This window comes from Schistocerca piceifrons, chromosome X (genome assembly GCF_021461385.2).
Source record: "Schistocerca piceifrons isolate TAMUIC-IGC-003096 chromosome X, iqSchPice1.1, whole genome shotgun sequence".
Classification (NCBI taxonomy): Eukaryota; Metazoa; Arthropoda; class Insecta; order Orthoptera; family Acrididae; genus Schistocerca; species Schistocerca piceifrons.
The window spans coordinates 849,662,338-849,678,980 of NC_060149.1; the positions used below are offsets into that span (position 1 = coordinate 849,662,338).

The window sequence follows — 16,643 nt, forward strand, 5'->3', positions numbered from 1 at the left end:
GCAAGACTCAAAATCAGCAGGGGCACGTAACAGTCCAATTCCAAGACGAAGACGTAATCTTCGATGGTTGCAGTACACGAGGTCAGCATCCAGCGTGAACTGAACTTCTAGCTCCTAAATAGCTGTCTCCAGCCAATCAAATTTCGACGTAGTGATACTTCCTGCACGTGTGTGTGTGTGTGTGTGTGTGTGTGTGTGTGTGTGTGTGTGTGTGTGTGTATGAAGAGAACTTTCATTTGCCTCAATTACGAGACTTTTTTCATTATTGTTACTTTTCGTTTGTATGTTCAGTCATCGACCTTGTGAACTTACATCAATAAAAGTTGTGTTGCGAAAAACTGTGAATTGTCAGTCACAACAGTTAGGATCCCCACCTGTGATGGAAATATATTGGATATAAAGGCATCATTTGTTGTCCATGACGTGGTTGTGACAACAATGATTACCAAAATACAAAGGACAACTAAAACAAGCAGAAAGATTATATGTTCAGTACACTAGATAAAAAATCAGTAGTTTCATATCTGAACAAGGAATTTGAAACTTTCAGCACAGGGCAGGAGCTTGTAGAGGAATTCTGGCTCAAGTTTAAAAGAATCACTGACCATGAACTGGGTAGATATGTACCCAGTAGAACAGTTCATAATGGGAGGGAACCTGTAAAAGAAACTTCTAAAGAAACAAGACATTACTGCATAATGTGTGTAAAACAAAGTGTAGAGCTTTGGTTGGATGGTTAGTTCGGAGTGAAAGAGACTAAACTGCAAGGTCAACAGTCCCCTTATCCGTTAAGTGGCAAACCATGAATAGTCATCAGAGGAAGGAGGCAAGAGACAAATCCTGGAAAATTGAAGTGTAACTAACACAATAAAAAACAGAGATAAAAGCTCAGAAAAAAAGACAGCACAGACAAGTCGTTAAAAGATCAGTCAAGACAAGACTTTAAAAGCATGAAATTAAAAGGAATGAAGAGAATAAAAAGGTGGAAAGGGTAGAGACAAGGCTGGGCCACCCAGCAAGGACCACAAGGGACACAGAGGAGGAGGGTGGGGGGTTAGAGGGAGGGGGGGGAGGAGGGCAGGAAGATAGGGGTGCCCCACCAATTCCTAAGGTGGTCAATAAGTAATGAGGTCAAAAAGCCCTACTGTACAAGGATGAACAGAGACCACTTTCGCAGGCAAAATGTAATGCCAAGTCAGCAGAATTGGTGCTGTCTGCTAACACGAGACAGCATGACAGAAAGATTAAGATGGTGTCTCAAAGTAGCCAAATTAGGGCAGTCCATCAGGAAGTGGGTCACTGTCAGAAGGGCTCCGCACTCACAGTGGGGAGGATCCTCATGTCCGATCAGCTCGTTCATTTCTCTGAAATCCCAATATGAACAGGGGTCTAAACAAAAACTACTGGCCGTTCAGTTTTATGGATGTCAGAGACAAGATCCTGGATAGCCGTAACCAGTGGGTGAAGAAAGTAGCACTGATCTATAGGCTGAAAGCTGCTAAGAAAGCCGCTACACATTAGGATACTCCTTTCAGTGCAAGAACGAACATGGCTAAGGACTAATTTAATGGCCATCAACTCAGCAGTGAAGATACTGCCGCCATCTGGCAGAGAGTGGAGTTCACTGCACAGTGCATATGTTTACACAAAGCCTGTTCATTTGTCGACTGTTGAGTCATCGGTGAATAACACTTTCAAACCCCGATACTTCTCAAGGACAGCCAAGGAGACATCGAGGCCAACCTGAAGGTGGGGCACAAGCCATGGAGGCATATGCAATGTCTCCCTGACCAGAGGCAACAGCAGAGGATGTTGCAGTTCCAAACAGAGACACTGGAGGCTTACAATAAATGTAAACCCTGCTCTGGGTCACTGCTGTGGAAGTAGAAGCTCCCTTCTAGGGAAAGGACACAGTAGTTGTGATGTTCAGGGAAGCTATGAATGTGTACAGCATCATTCTGCAGCTGTTGTTAGCACCTGGTACATAATGGAGGGACTCCAGACTCGACTAGTAGGCTGTTCATGGGGCTAGTTTGGATGGCTCCTGTTGCAAGTCGGACCCAACAACAATGAATGGAGTTCAGTATCTGCGAAGGTGAGGATGATGCAAAACCATTCGCAACACTGCCATAATCAAGATCGGACTGAATATCAGAGCTTTGTAGAGGTGCAGGCTAGAGCAATCTGCACCCCAGTTAGTGTTACTGAGGCAGCGAAGTATATTGAGGTATCGCCAGCACTTTCACTTAGTTGGCAAAGGTGGGAAGCCACATCAGCCGGGAATCGATGGCTAGTCCAAGAAAGTGGTGCGTTGCAACTGCAGGAAGTAATTGATCATCTAGGTAAAGCTCTGCATGTGCGTGGGCAGTACATTGGTGACAAAAGTGCATGACATGAGTTTCAACAGCTGAAAACCGAAACCCATGGGTGAGAGCCCATGACTGCGCCTTTCATACAGTGCCCTGTAGGTGACTATCAACAACAGCCATACTAGAGGAGCAATAATAAAAGCAAAACTCATCGGCATACAAGGTGGGCAATACTGATGAACCCCCCCCCCCCCCCCTCCAGCCGCCGCTAGACTATTGAAGGCCACCTGAAAGAGGGGGATGCTCAGAACAGGGACTTATGGGACAATGTGCTCTTGGATATGGAGGTTACTGAGTGAAGCACCCACTTGAACCCAGAACGTATAGTGCGACAGAAGTTCAACAAAAAACAGGGAGTGAAGCCCGGAGACCCAACTCACGTAATGTAATAAGGACGTGGTGACTCTATATATCATGTCATAAGCCTTTCGTAGATCGAAAAAGACAGCAATAGATTGCTGCTGATTTGCAAAGATGTCCAGATGCTGAACTTCCGGTGAACCAAATTATCAGCTGCAGAATGGCCTTTGCGAAAACTGCCCTGAGATGCAGCCAAAAGACCCCAAGACTCAAGGAGATAACACAGCCACTTGTTAACATCGGTAATGCTGATGGCGATAACTGTCCATCTTGGGGAGGGTTCTTCCCCATTTTCCATTTTGGAACTATTGCACTTTCCTGCCACTTGGATGGGAACTCACCCTCATTTCAGATCTGATTACAGAGGGCAAGGGTGTGATGCAGACAATCTACTGAGAGATGTTTCAGCATTTGGTTGTGGATGAGGTCTGGCCTGGGGCTGTACAGGGGCAATGGGATACGACACTGGAGAGCTTCCTTTCACTGAATGGAAATTTATATGGCTCCCGGTGGCAGATAGTGAAAGATAAGTGCACTCACTCCACCCACTGTTTTATGAGCCGAAAGGCAGGCTGGTAGTTCTTAGACACAGATGGGCAAGCATAATGCCCAGCAAAATGTTTAGCAACAGCATCTGGATCAGTGTAAATTGCACCTTCTAAGGAAATACTTGGTACATCTGGAGGGGACTGAAAGTCTGGTGGAAATGTACAATTCCCAGGACTCTTGCTTTCATCATTTTAAGAGGTTATCGACACGGACATGAAGCCATTTAAGGGTAATAAGATACTTCATCTACACATCTACATCTACATTTATACTCCGCAAGCCACCCAACGGCGTGTGGCGGAGGGCACTTTACGTGCCACTGTCATTACCTTCCTTTCCTGTTCCAGTCGCGTATGGTTCGAGGGGAAGAACGACTGTCTGAAAGCCTCCATGCACGCTCTAATCTCTCTAATTTTACATTTGTGATCTCCTCGGGAGGTATAAGTAGGGGGAAGCAATATATTCGATACCTCATCCAGAAACACACCCTCTCGAAACCTGGCGAGCAAGCTACACCGCGATGCCGAGCGCCTCCCTTGCGAGTCTGCCACTTGAGTTTGTTAAACATCTCTGTAACGCTATCACGGTTACCAAATAACCCTGTGACAAAACGCGCCGCTCTTCTTTGGATCTTCTCTATCTCCTCCGTCAACCCGATCTGGTACGGATCCCACAATGATGAGCAACACTCAAGTATAGGTCGAACGAGTGTTTTGTAAGCCACTTCCTTTGTTGATGGACTACACTTTCTAAGGACTCTCCCAATGAATCTCAACCTGGTACCCGCCTTACCAACAATTAATTTTATATGATCATTCCACTTCAAATCGTTCCGCACGCATACTGCCAGATATTTTACAGAAGTAACTGCTACCAGTGTTTGTTCCGCTATCATATAATCAAACAATAAAGGATCCTTCTTTCTATGTATTCGCAATACATTACATTTGTCTATGTTAAGGGTCAGTTGCCACTCCCTGCACCAAGTGCCTATCCGCTGCAGATCTTCCTGCATTTCGCTACAATTTTCTAATGCTGAAACTTCTCTGTATACTACAGCATCATCCGCGAAAAGCCGCATGGAACTTCCGACACTATCTACTAGGTCATTTATATATATTGTGAAAAGCAATGGTCCCATAACACTCCCCTGTGGCATGCCAGAGGTTACTTTAACGTCTGTAGACATCTCTCCATTGAGAACAACATGCTGTGTTCTGTTTGCTAAAAACTCTTCAATCCAGCCACACAGCTGGTCTGATATTCCATAGGCTCTTACTTTGTTTATCAGGCGACAGTGCGGAACTGTATCTAACGCCTTCCGGAAGTCAAGAAAAATAGCATCTACCTGGGAGCCTGTATCTAATATTTTCTGGGTCTCATGAACAAATAAAGCGAGTTGGGTCTCACACGATCGCTGTTTCCGGAATCCATGTTGATTCCTACATAGTAGATTCTGGGTTTCCAAAAACGACATGATACTCGAGCAAAAAACATGTTCTAAAATTCTACTACAGATCGACGTCAGAGATATAGGTTTATAGTTTTGCGCATCTGCTCGACAACCCTTGTTGCTCTTTTCCAATCATTTGGAACCTTCTGTTCCTCTAGAGACTTGCTGTACACGGCTGTTGGAAGGGGGGCAAGTTCTTTCGCGTACTCTGTGTAGAAACAAATTGGTATCCTGTCAGGTCCAGTGGACTTTCCTCTGTTGAGTGATTCCAGTTGCTTTTCTATTCCTTGGACACTTATTTCGATGTCAGCCATTTTTTCATTTGTGCGAGGATTTAGAGAAGGAACTGCAGTGCGGTCTTCCTCTGTGAAACAGCTTTGGAAAAAGGTGTTTAGTATTTCAGCTTTGTGCGTGTCATCCTCTGTTTCAATGCCATCATCATCCCGGAGTGTCTGGATATGCTGTTTCGAGCCACTTACTGATTTAACGTAAGACCAGAACTTCCGAGGATTTTCTGTCAAGTCGGTACATAGAATTTTACTTTCGAATTCACTGAACACTTCACGCACAGCCCTCCTTACGCTAACTTTGACATCATTTAGCTTCTGTTTGTCTGAGAGGTTTTGGCTGCGTTTAAACTTTGAGTGAAGCTCTCTTTGCTTTCGCAGTAGTTTCCTAACTTTGTTGTTGTACCACGGTGGGTTTTTCCCGTCCCTCACAGTTCTACTCGGCTCGTACCTGTCTAAAACACATTTTACGATTGCCTTGAACTTTTTCCATAAACACTCAACATTTTCAGTGTCGGAACAGAAATTTTCGTTTTGATCTGTTAGGTAGTCTGAAATCTGTTAGGTAGTCTGAAATCTGCCTTCTATTACTCTTGCTAAACAGATAAACCTTCCTCCCTTTTTTATATTCCTATTAACTTCCATATTCAGGGATGCTGCAACGGCCTTATGATCACTGATTCCCTGTTCTGCACATACAGAGTCGAAAAGTTCGGGTCTGTTTGTTATCAGTAGGTCCAAGATGTTATCTCCACGAGTCGGTTCTCTGTTTAATTGCTCGAGGTAATTTTCGGATATTGCACTCAGTATAATGTCACTCGATGCTCTGTCCCTACCACCCGTCCTAAACATCTGAGTGTCCCAGTCTATATCTGGTAAATTGAAATCTCCACCTAAGATTATAACATGCTGAGAAAATTTATGTGAAATGTATTCCAAATTTTCTCTCAGTTGTTCTGCCACTAATGCTGCTGAGTCGGGAGGTCGGTAAAAGGAGCCAATTATTAACCTAGCTCAGTTGTTGAGTGTAACCTCCACCGATAATAATTCACAGGAACTAACCACTTCTACTTCACTGCAGGATAAACTACTACTAACAGCGGCAAACACGCCACCACCGGTTGCATGCAATCTATCCTTTCTAAACACTGTCTGTGCCTTTATAAAAATTTCGGCAGAATTTATCTCTGGCTTCAGCCATCTTTCTGTACCTATAACGATTTCAGCTTCGGTGCTTTCTATCAGCGCTTGAAGTTCCAGTACTTTACCAACGCAGCTTCGACAGTTTACAATTACAATACCGATTGCTGCTTGGTCCCCGCATGTCCTGACTTTGCCCCGCACCTGTTGAGGCTGTTGCCCTTTCTGTACTTGCCCAAGGCCATCTAACCTAAAAAACCGCCCAGCCCACGCCACACAACCCCTGCTACCCGTGTAGCTGCTTGTTTCGTGTAGTGGACTCCTGACCTATCCAGAGGAACCCGAAACCCCACCACCCTATGACGCAAGTCGAGGAATCTGCAGCCCACATGGTCGCAGAACCATCTCAGCCTCTGATTCAGACCCGTGAAGGGTGCCACTTATGGCATTGGAGACTCTGCCTACAATCTCTAATGCCCGCAGCAATTACTAGGGTCCAACAGGGTACCGCCTTCTGATGGGGGGATCCCGAGGAAGAGTGGATGGCTTGGTTGGCAGCCAAGACATTGGCTGCCGTTGTATGCTGAACATCCACATCGATACTGCCATGTGATGGGGAGCTATGGACAACAGCAGAGGTGAATCCATCCCAGTCATCATTATAGAGAACCCACCCAGATGAACATCCAGAGAGCAAAAGTTGAGGGAGGGACAGGATGATCAGGAAGTGGTCACTAAAACACAAGTCATTGTGGATCCTCCAGTGGATATATTTTATTTTGTTTTAGGGCGCAAAAACAACTAAGGTCATAGGCGCCCATGCCAGAACCTTAGAACACTAATACAAAAAAGAAGGTAAAAACAAACTATACATTAAGCCCAATCGAAGGGAGGAAAAAGAGCTAAGAATAAGGACTACAACTTGGAGAAATGTCCACAATATATGCAGCACAGGCAATGGAGTTTCTGAACTAAAGATTAAATGCCCTTCACCATATCGCTTCAATGGATAAAAAGTAAAACGTAGTTTACAGCCCATGCATCATGTGCTAAAATGACTGATAACTCAGATGGCAAACATCCTTTAGAAAGTAAGTGGTTAAAAAAGAGCATCCGATCAGGAAATGGCAAACCCTCAAAGGTTGATGACAATGAGCACAAAGTGGGAGGGGGTTCATCACTTTACAAATGACAATGGCTAAAACAACAGTGCCTAATACGCTACCTAGCTAAAATGATCTCATGGTGAGAGGGCCGAGAGGAGGTCAGCGAAGCCACTGGGAGAGGTTTAATTCCCTGGAGCTTGTTCCCATGAAGCGAAAACCAGTGGTGATGGCAAAGCGACACCACATGCTGATACACAGCAACACGGAGATTATCAGAAGGAATGGAAGAACTAGCAGGCCAAGGTAGAGGACTGCAGCCTTGGCAGCAGTCAGCAGCCTCCTTTCCTGTCAGACTGTTGTGAACAGAGGTTAAATAAAGAGTGAGCAAGTGAAAGCACGCAGAGGCTCTGAAGGTCATTGAGAGAATCTGAGCAGATGACAAGTGAAAAGCCTGTGTTGCCTGATACATTGCATGGCCTGATACAGGGCGAAGAGCTCTGCTGTAAATACTGAACAGTGTTCCACAAGCCAATACCGAAAATCGTTGGGGCCAATGACAAAGGCACATCTGCACTACGGTCAGTCCGAGAGCCATCATTGTATACAAAGGTACTATCGCTAAGTTCCGTGTGAAGGTCGAGAAACTTATGGCGACAGACCAAGTCTGGAGCAGTGTCCTTAGAAATCTCATGAAGTCTAAGGTGAACATGGGCAGCCACACGAAGCCTATGTGGTGAAGGGTTCAAACACACTGGGAAAGCAACAGGTATGTTGCTGGAGCAATAGCTGAAAGTGAACTCGACGAGATAACAGAGAAGAGGGATACACCCCATACTGGTGGTCGAAGGAGTCATCGAAGGAGGCAGCACAGGTTGGGTGGCCGGGCATGGCACACAAACGGCATGCGTATTTGCTGAACACAACATCATGCCGGTATAACACAGAAGTTTGGCAGCTTCTGCTTAGAGATTCCCAACCAGGCTGGTGTAAAAGGCACCAGTGATCAAATGGATTCTCTGATGGTGGATTGTATTTAAACAAGGTAAGATGGACGGATGTGCACATGCATAAATAAAACTCACTTATTCCAGTTTTGAATGGACAAGGGATTGGCACTAACTGAGGAGTGTGGTCTGATCTGCTCCCCAGGAAGTACCACTTATGACACTGAGGGACTGGGTACAGCAAGCTGTCAGATAAGACATGTAGGAGGAAATAGAAAGTTTCCTATCAAGCACGAGTTGAGGAATTTAGTAGTTTCAGTAAACAGATGAGCAACAGACCCAATATGTAAAGAAGGTGGAAAAATCCCACTGCACCACCAGAAATCCATAAAAAACAGTTTTGCCAGTGGAAATGCGAAAGACATCATCAATGCTCCATGAATAAACATGAATGAGACATCACTGATGACACCCGTTAAGGAAAGAAGTCCATAGAGAACTGCAATAGATCGCATACTTGTCAACAAAAAGGGAGCCAAAGATGTCTGGTAGGTGACAGGCCATAACAGTGTTAATAGCTATACCAAAGAGGGCGACACTCAGGACAAAGCCCTCAGGCACCCTGTTTTTCTGGATAAAGGTGTCCGACAAGGCAGAAACCATATGTACCATGGACACTCAGTCTTTTAAAAATTCCTGAAGGAAGCCACATGTGTAGAGTGTACAGAGGATACCTGTCCTTCAGCAGGTTTCTTAGGCTTTCTCCAAATCAAAAAACATGGCCACAGTCTCGTATTTCCACAGAAAACTGTTCATGACATGGGTTGACAAAGCGATGAGCCACCATACCAGCTGGTCATGAATCCTACATTCCATCACCTTGCAAACACAGAAATGGGTCAGTAGCTAGAAGGAAGGTGTTTGTTCTTACCGGGCTTAGATATGGTTATGATAGTGTCTTCTTCACACCTGTGTTGGGGAAATGTTCTATCTGCCCAGATGCGATTGTACTTATGAAGAAAAAGTGCTTGCCTGCAAGAGAAAGGTGCTGCAAATCTGAATGTTAACATCATCCAGCCCTGGGGTGTAAGATACGGTGAAGTGAGAGACAAGAAGGATATCACCTGAGCCGCTTCCACTCGTTTCCAACAGAGGAAGGCAGGGTGATGGTGGGTACTGCTCAAAATCTCCGCAAAATAGTGGCATAAGGTGCTGGAAATAGCAATGAGGTCCACAATGACTGCTACAGTCAGGCTGGAAATTTTAGACTGGACCTTGGTCCCAGAGAGCCACTGGAGACTGACCCACATGATGGAAGATGGAGTGAAATTGTTAAAAGAACAAGTAAATTAAATCCGGCTAGCCTAAAGAATGCAATGACACTGTGCAAGCAATTTTTTATAATTAATACAGTTTGCCATCATAGGATGATGGTCAAAAAGATGGAATGCATGTCTGCATGCGCGAAGCGTGTTGTGACATGCCTCAAGTCCACCAGGGGACCAGGACATGGAACTGTAAAGATGAAGAGCAAGGAATGGAATGTTCTGCAGCGGTAAGGATAACATTTGGAAGGTATTCTACCTGGTCATCACAACTGGGGAAATGTCTGTCAGCGAAGGTTGCCAGGGAGGAGTAAAGCCTCCATCCAGCCTCAGAAAGCTGCCAGTTGGTTTTACACACAGTCAGCAAATGGATAGCACACAGGAAATGGTCACTCTAGTATGTGTCCGAAAGAACAGACCACTCGAGACGATGGGCAAGCTAGGCAGTGCAAAATGAGAGGTCCCAATGGGAATTGGTGTGCATGGAGTTCTTAAAGGAATGTGGGTGTGTGTCTGTTAAAGCACATGAGGTTCGCCAAGAGGGCACATTTTAGACAAATTCTGGATGAGGCCCAGAGGGGATGATGTGCATTAAAGTCACCAAGAAGCAAAAAGGGGTGAGGGAGTTGAACAATGAAATGGTAGGAAGTCTTCCCTGATGACACCAAATGACAGACGGATGTAGATGTTACAAAGACAAAAGGAAAAGTGAGGAAGGAAAATGTGGACTGCAACAGCTTACAGACGGATGTTCACTGAGATGGTTTGACTATGACCGTCATCCCAGATGAGCAGCACGACTCCCTCCATGAGATGGAATGCTGTCCTCAGGGAAGTAGAAAGAAATGCAAGAGGTCAAAGTGGTCATGAGGAGACAATTTTGTTTCCTGGAGGCAGAAAACAAGTGGACACTGTGATACCAAGAGCAGCCATAATTCCTTCTTGTTGGATCTAATGCTGTGAACTATCCATCAGAGGAGAGTCATGATGGGGAAAGGGTAGGAGGGAAAAAATGAAGGATTGTCACCTCTGCAGCTACAGAGTGCCAGCATTTAAAGACTCACTGCCACAGGGCACAGAAGCTGGAGGATCTTGTTCCACGACATCTACAGAAGCATCGGCATTCTCACTGGGTCGGCCTGCAGATTCCAGGGTAGAAAAATGGTTGATGGTGAGCACTGGTGAAACAGATGTTGGCTGGATGAGAGTAACATGCAGCAACACCATTGAAGAGGATCTCTGAATTGGCAAAGGAGAAGACCGTTTGCCTTTGTTTGATTTCTTGGAGTCTTTGCAGTTAGCAGATGAAGACTCAGATGTTTGATGGCTGGAGGGATGTAGAAAGTCTTCATGGGAATATTCCTTCTGTCCTTTCCAGCCTGCCAGTTTTGTATCTGGTGATTTCATCTCTGGAGGTGAAGATTTGGTAGCTTGTTGCACAGGTGGAGGAGGAGGAGGAGGAGGAGGAGGGTGACGGGGATGCTATCATAACACTAGGCAATTTTACAATTGTGGTGCTGAAAATTAGGTCAAAAGTCTGTGTGGCTGTGTCCTTTGTAGAGCAAGGTGTACCAAGAACAGTACTGTAAGTGCCAGATGGCAAAATGCAGGGCTTTCAACTAGCCAATAACTTGTGAGTGACAGGGCAATGCAGTTTTTCCTTTACCCAGATCTCCTGGATGGCTTGCTCATCAAGATACAAGGGACATTCTCAGGATGAGGCTGCATGGTCACCATTGCGGGGAGGAGGTGGGCAATCGCCCTTGTGAGCATCCCTATCACAAGTAACACATTTTGCTGTGTTTTGACACGAGTATGGTTGTAACGTTAACACTGGTAGCAGCACATCGGGTTTGGAATGTACGGTCAAGACCTTGATGACTTCATACCCTGCTTTGATCTTTGATGGAAGCACTACTCTATCAAACATGAGAAAAAGAGTGTGTGTAGGCATTAAGGTTGCACCAACCTCTTGTATTACCCAATGAATTCCAGTGAAGCACTGATCAGAGAGGTAAGTTTGGATTTCTCCTTCAGTCACAGTATCAAGCAATCTTGAGTAAATAACACCACGTGAGGAATTCAGCGTTTGATGGGACTCGACAGGAACAGGATATCTGTCGTGCAATGAAGCTGCAAGCAGTTGTTGGGCTTCAGAACCACAATTGGTATCCAAACGCAAAGTGCCATTATGTAAGCGAGAGTAGGATTTCACAGGGCCTGCAATTGAATCAATCATCATCATCATCTTGGACAGTTTCCAGCCACTGGCTGGGTTTTTTAAAAGCAGTTGATTTATCCACTACTGGCTTGCTAGACCTATCGCAGCTTCACCAGAGCCCCGTTAGCCGTCACGTTTCAGGGTTCCCATAGGGCCTTCCCAGCTACCGTAGCAGTCCTGGGGCACACGAAGTCCCCGCTGTACATCGCCCCTATAGGCAGTCCCCTACTTTGTGCCGTTGCCCATCTCCCACGACTTGGACGAGGGGTACAATTGCATCAATACCTTTCTTAATTATAAACTGATTAACCACTGTGAAGGACTATCTCCTTCAGTACATGGTACCATGAGGAACTGAGGTGCAGCTGGAAGAGTCTTGGAATCTTTAGCCTCATTGTGAGAAAATCCGCTATGATTGCCAGCATCTGCGATGGCGCATTCCTACCACCTGGGGGCCCTCATCAGAGGGGGACTCACCTGCCTCAGGTGATTGTCCACACATCAGGTCACACCTCCTGAACTTCTGACAGAGGGACCAATTAGCAAGCTGCATAGATGAAAGAAGGCCAGGACTGGAAAACTAGAGATCAATGGCCAAATAAGTTCCGTGATCCACACTTAAGTGACTTCAACAGGCAAAGATTGAGGTGTGCTAGTAAAGTTTCAATGTTTTTACCATGACCAGTTATCACTGTTCCACCCCACAAAGGGTTATGGGTGTTGAAGTCACCCAAGATGAGGAAAGGAGGGGGAGGGGGGGAGGCAGCTGAGAGAGTAATACAGACAGTAAATCCTGGGGAACATCATCATCGGGAGGGGAATAAACATTACGGATGGTAAAATCTTGATGTGCCCATACCTGAGCAGCCACAGCCTCCAATAGTGTATCATGAGGTACGAGGTCACTGTATTTACATTCCAGCACATATGTACGAATATCCTCTCATAGTCTGAAGGTTCTTAAAATAACCTCAACAGCCATGAAGAGCAGGGGTCGAATTGCTGGAAACCATGTTTCCTGGATGACAATACACAATGAATGGTATGTGCTTAAAACCTGCCATAGCTCAGCCAGGTGGTGGAAAAATCTATGACTGTTCCACTGGAGGATCAGACTGAATACTGTGGGGACCATGAAGTGACCATGAGGGACAGGTTATGACCCAGGGTCATGTACTGCCACCAGTCAATACATCAGGAGATCTACTGACATAGGTTCTGTGGCACACTACCCGGGGCAATCTGGTGTCTCAGGGGCCACCGAGATCTCCACATTGGACACAGAAGGAGTACATGCAGAGTCCAGTGGCATAAGGGCCCCTAGAGTTTCCTTCATCTTGGAGGACTTCTTTATGTCCTCCTCCTCCTCCTTAGAAGACAAGGACTGAGAGGGTTTCCCTGAATTGGTGTTGAGAACAGAGGAAGAACGATATGCCCGACAGCCAGCACCATGAGGTTCCTTCAGCCACAACTGGTGTCTGGCTATGGGCCAGCAGGAACCGTGGAAGGAACAGTCCCAAGGGACCTCTTCCCAGCTAGACAAAATGGAAGAGGATGAGGTGCCTGGCTGGAGGACTGCGACCGTGTGCCTGGCAGGGGGAGGAGCCAATGTTTCTGAAGTGGGTGCGAGGGAAGCAGCAGAAGGGCCCTCAACTGCCTGGGGACAGGTATCAGCAGACAGCTCTGAGGACCCACTGTAAGAGGCACAACAGAGAAAGGCATCATCAAGAGAAAAGGCGGCAACATTGCAGCTATAGCGTACAACTGTGACATTTGTCTGGGGTTAAGACGCTAGTACTTTTTTCTGGCCTCTTGATATGTGAGCTTGTCCAGGGTCTTATACTCCTGAATTTTCTTCTCACACTTAAAAATGGAGTAATCTGGGGAGAGGGACCGTTGAGCTCACCACAGTTTACACAGTTGGGAAGAGGGGCACATGGAACATTTTTGTGCAGCAGACTTCCACAATTCCTGCACAAAGGGGTAGCAGCGCAATGGGAAAACCTATGTCTGAACTTCATACACCTGAAGCATCTCATAGGAGGAGGAACATAGGGTTTCATCACCTTGACCTTCTCAGGCTACTTATCAGCATCAAAAGCCAAGATGAAGGCCTGGTAGGAACTCTGTTTTCCGTTGGTCCCCTATGGACACAACAGATGAAGTGCACACCCCACCGCAGCTCATCGTCAGATTGCAGATCACAGTGAAAGATGACACCTTGGACAATACTGACACTCTTGTGAGGAGTGACAGTCACAGAAATTTCATCCAAAGTTTTACAAGAATCACAAGAGAGCAGTGGCTGTGACTAGGCAGCAGATGACATTTTAATGATGAGTGAGCCATTCTTCATCTTAGAGATGGCTGCAACTTCCCCATATTTGTCTTCAATGTTCTCCACAAAAAATAAAGTCTTTGTGACCAAAACGGCGTCACCATCGGTCCTGGTAAAGACCAGGTATTGGAGGTAGAATTTTGCTCCTTGTCGTCTAGTCTGCATTCCTCCCATGATGTGACGAGGGAAGGGAATGCATTGCGATCATACTTTGTTGCATTGTATAAGACCTTTCCATTTGAAGAGACTGCTGGGGCTGTAGATCACCAGTGGGAGAAAGGCCATGAGATCACCTGTGGGAGAAAGTGTAAGTTGCTTCATGTGTGAACTATTCACCATTGTGCCGCCCACTCTGAAGTAGGACTCTCCTCATGGGTTCCACCCACCCACAGCAACAGCTACCTGGCCAGTAATCAATTGACAGGAGACCCCTTGCCCCATGCACTGCAGTGGGCGACCTTCCCTGCATGACACACACTTCTGTAAAATCTGGAAAAGATGGCAGGTCAAACCCAATAATGGAAACCATATAATCACTAATGGAATGTGAAGATAATGCAGAGAGCAAAACCGGAAATCAAGACCAAAATTGTGAACAAGGTCCAGGCAGGGTCTGCACCAAAAAGACTGTCCGACGGAAAGTCATATGAGATAAGAGATAGTCGAAGTGTACGATTGCAGCACAAAAAGAGGACATAGTGCTGCAAAGGCTGGGGCCCCATAGCAGTCCAGCACATACTCACCAAAGAGTAGTGAGCCCCCTGGGATATATAGATAGATAAATGTGGAATGAAACGCATTTGGCTGTCAAGAGAGGAATGCATGATGCCTTCAATGACTACCATAGCAGAATATTGTCAACTGCCCTTTCACAGAACCCAAAGAAATTCTGGTCATATTTAATGCTGTTAGTGGTGCCAAAGTTACTAGCCAGTCCCTAGCGAATGAGTCAGGAAATGAAATCAAGATTAGTATAGTAAGAGCTGAAATGCTTAATGTCATTTTCAAATGTACCTTTACAAAGGAAAACCCAGGAAAATCGGCACAATTTAATTCTTGTACTGCTGAAAAGATGAATGAAGTAAGTATTAGCATCAGTGGTGTTGAGAAACAGCTGACATCATTAAAACTGAACAAAGGTCCTGGCCCCCATGGAATCCCTGCTAGATTCTATACCGAATTTGCTGAGTTAGCCCCTCTTCTAACAATAATCTATCATAGATCCCTTGAACAAAAAACCGTACCCTGTTCTAGGAAATAGGCACAGGCCACTCCAGTCTACATTGTAATAGAATCTTAGAACATATTCCGAGTTAAAACATAATGAGGTATCTAAAACAGAATGACCTCCTCAATGCCAAACAGCATGTATTTCGAAAACATCAATCATGTGAAACCCATCTTGCGCTTTTCTCACATGATGTACTAGAAGTTTTGGATCAAGGCAATTAGGTAGATGCAGTATTTCTTGATTTCCAAAAAACATTTGGCTCAGTACCACATTATGCTTATTGTCGAAAGTATGACCATATGGGGCATCAAGTGAAATTTGTGACTGGATTCAGGACTTTTTGGTAGGGAGGGCATAGCATGTTATCTCGGATGTAGAGTCACCGTCAGATGTAGAAGTAACTTCGGATGTGCCTCAGGGAAATACGATGAGACACTTGCTGTTCATGTTGTATATTAATGACCCAGAAGACAATGTTAATAGCAACTTCAGAATTTTTGCAAATGATGCAGTTATCTACAATGAAGTACTACCTGATAGAAGCTGCATAACTATTCAGTCAGATCTTGATAAGATTTCAAAGTGGTGCAGAGATTGGTAACTTGCTCTAAATGTTCAGAAATGTAAAATTTTGCACTTCACAAAATGAAAAACACATAGAATCCTATGACTATAATATCAATGAGTCACAGATGGAGTCGTCATATAAACACCAGCGTGCAACACTTTGTAGGGAGATGAAATGGAGTGATCACATAGGTTCGGCTGTGGGTAAAGCAGGCATTACTGTGTGCATAGTAATTATTCTAATCTTATCTCCATGATCCCTATGTCCTATTTAGACACAAAATGAAAACAATTCTCTTCAGTTTCCCAGGATTCCAACATAAGGGGTGAATGATAAAGAACACAAACTGCAGGGAGAAGATGACTATTTCAAATAAACCACTAAAAAAAAAGTAGGAGTCATGTTGTGTAAAAATTAGCATTGATAAAAAACCAGTTTTGACATGTATTTAAGCATTCATAAAATAAAGCACTTCATTCCTTGCTGGAAAGCTGTCATGATTACCTTTAGTTAATCCTGTGAATGCTCCAATATGGCTATCTGTCAGTACAACTAATCCACATAAGTCACTGGAATAAAGGGCTAGAGCAGTCTGCAAGCGCTGTGGCTGAGGATCAAGATTTCTGAAAAACAACAAACAAAATTAAAATGACACATGCAGAACACGTACAACAAAAGAAGCAGGAGGCAGGAGGGGGGAGTAGAGATTTTGAACTTTCAATGTTGCTGTTTTTGCAATTTCTCTTTCAGCC

At 45.0% G+C, this 16,643-nt stretch overlaps 1 protein-coding gene across 1 annotated transcript in view; it reads right to left on the reverse strand.

Annotated features, from left to right (window-relative positions):
* LOC124721620 (protein C12orf4 homolog) overlaps positions 1–16,643 on the reverse strand; it is a 145,090-nt gene that overhangs the window by 93,090 nt on the left and 35,357 nt on the right. Inside the window, exon 6 of the mRNA XM_047246679.1 lies at positions 16,396–16,514. Within this exon, the coding sequence (XP_047102635.1) occupies positions 16,396–16,514 (119 nt within the window). The remainder of the gene's footprint in view (positions 1–16,395; positions 16,515–16,643) is intronic.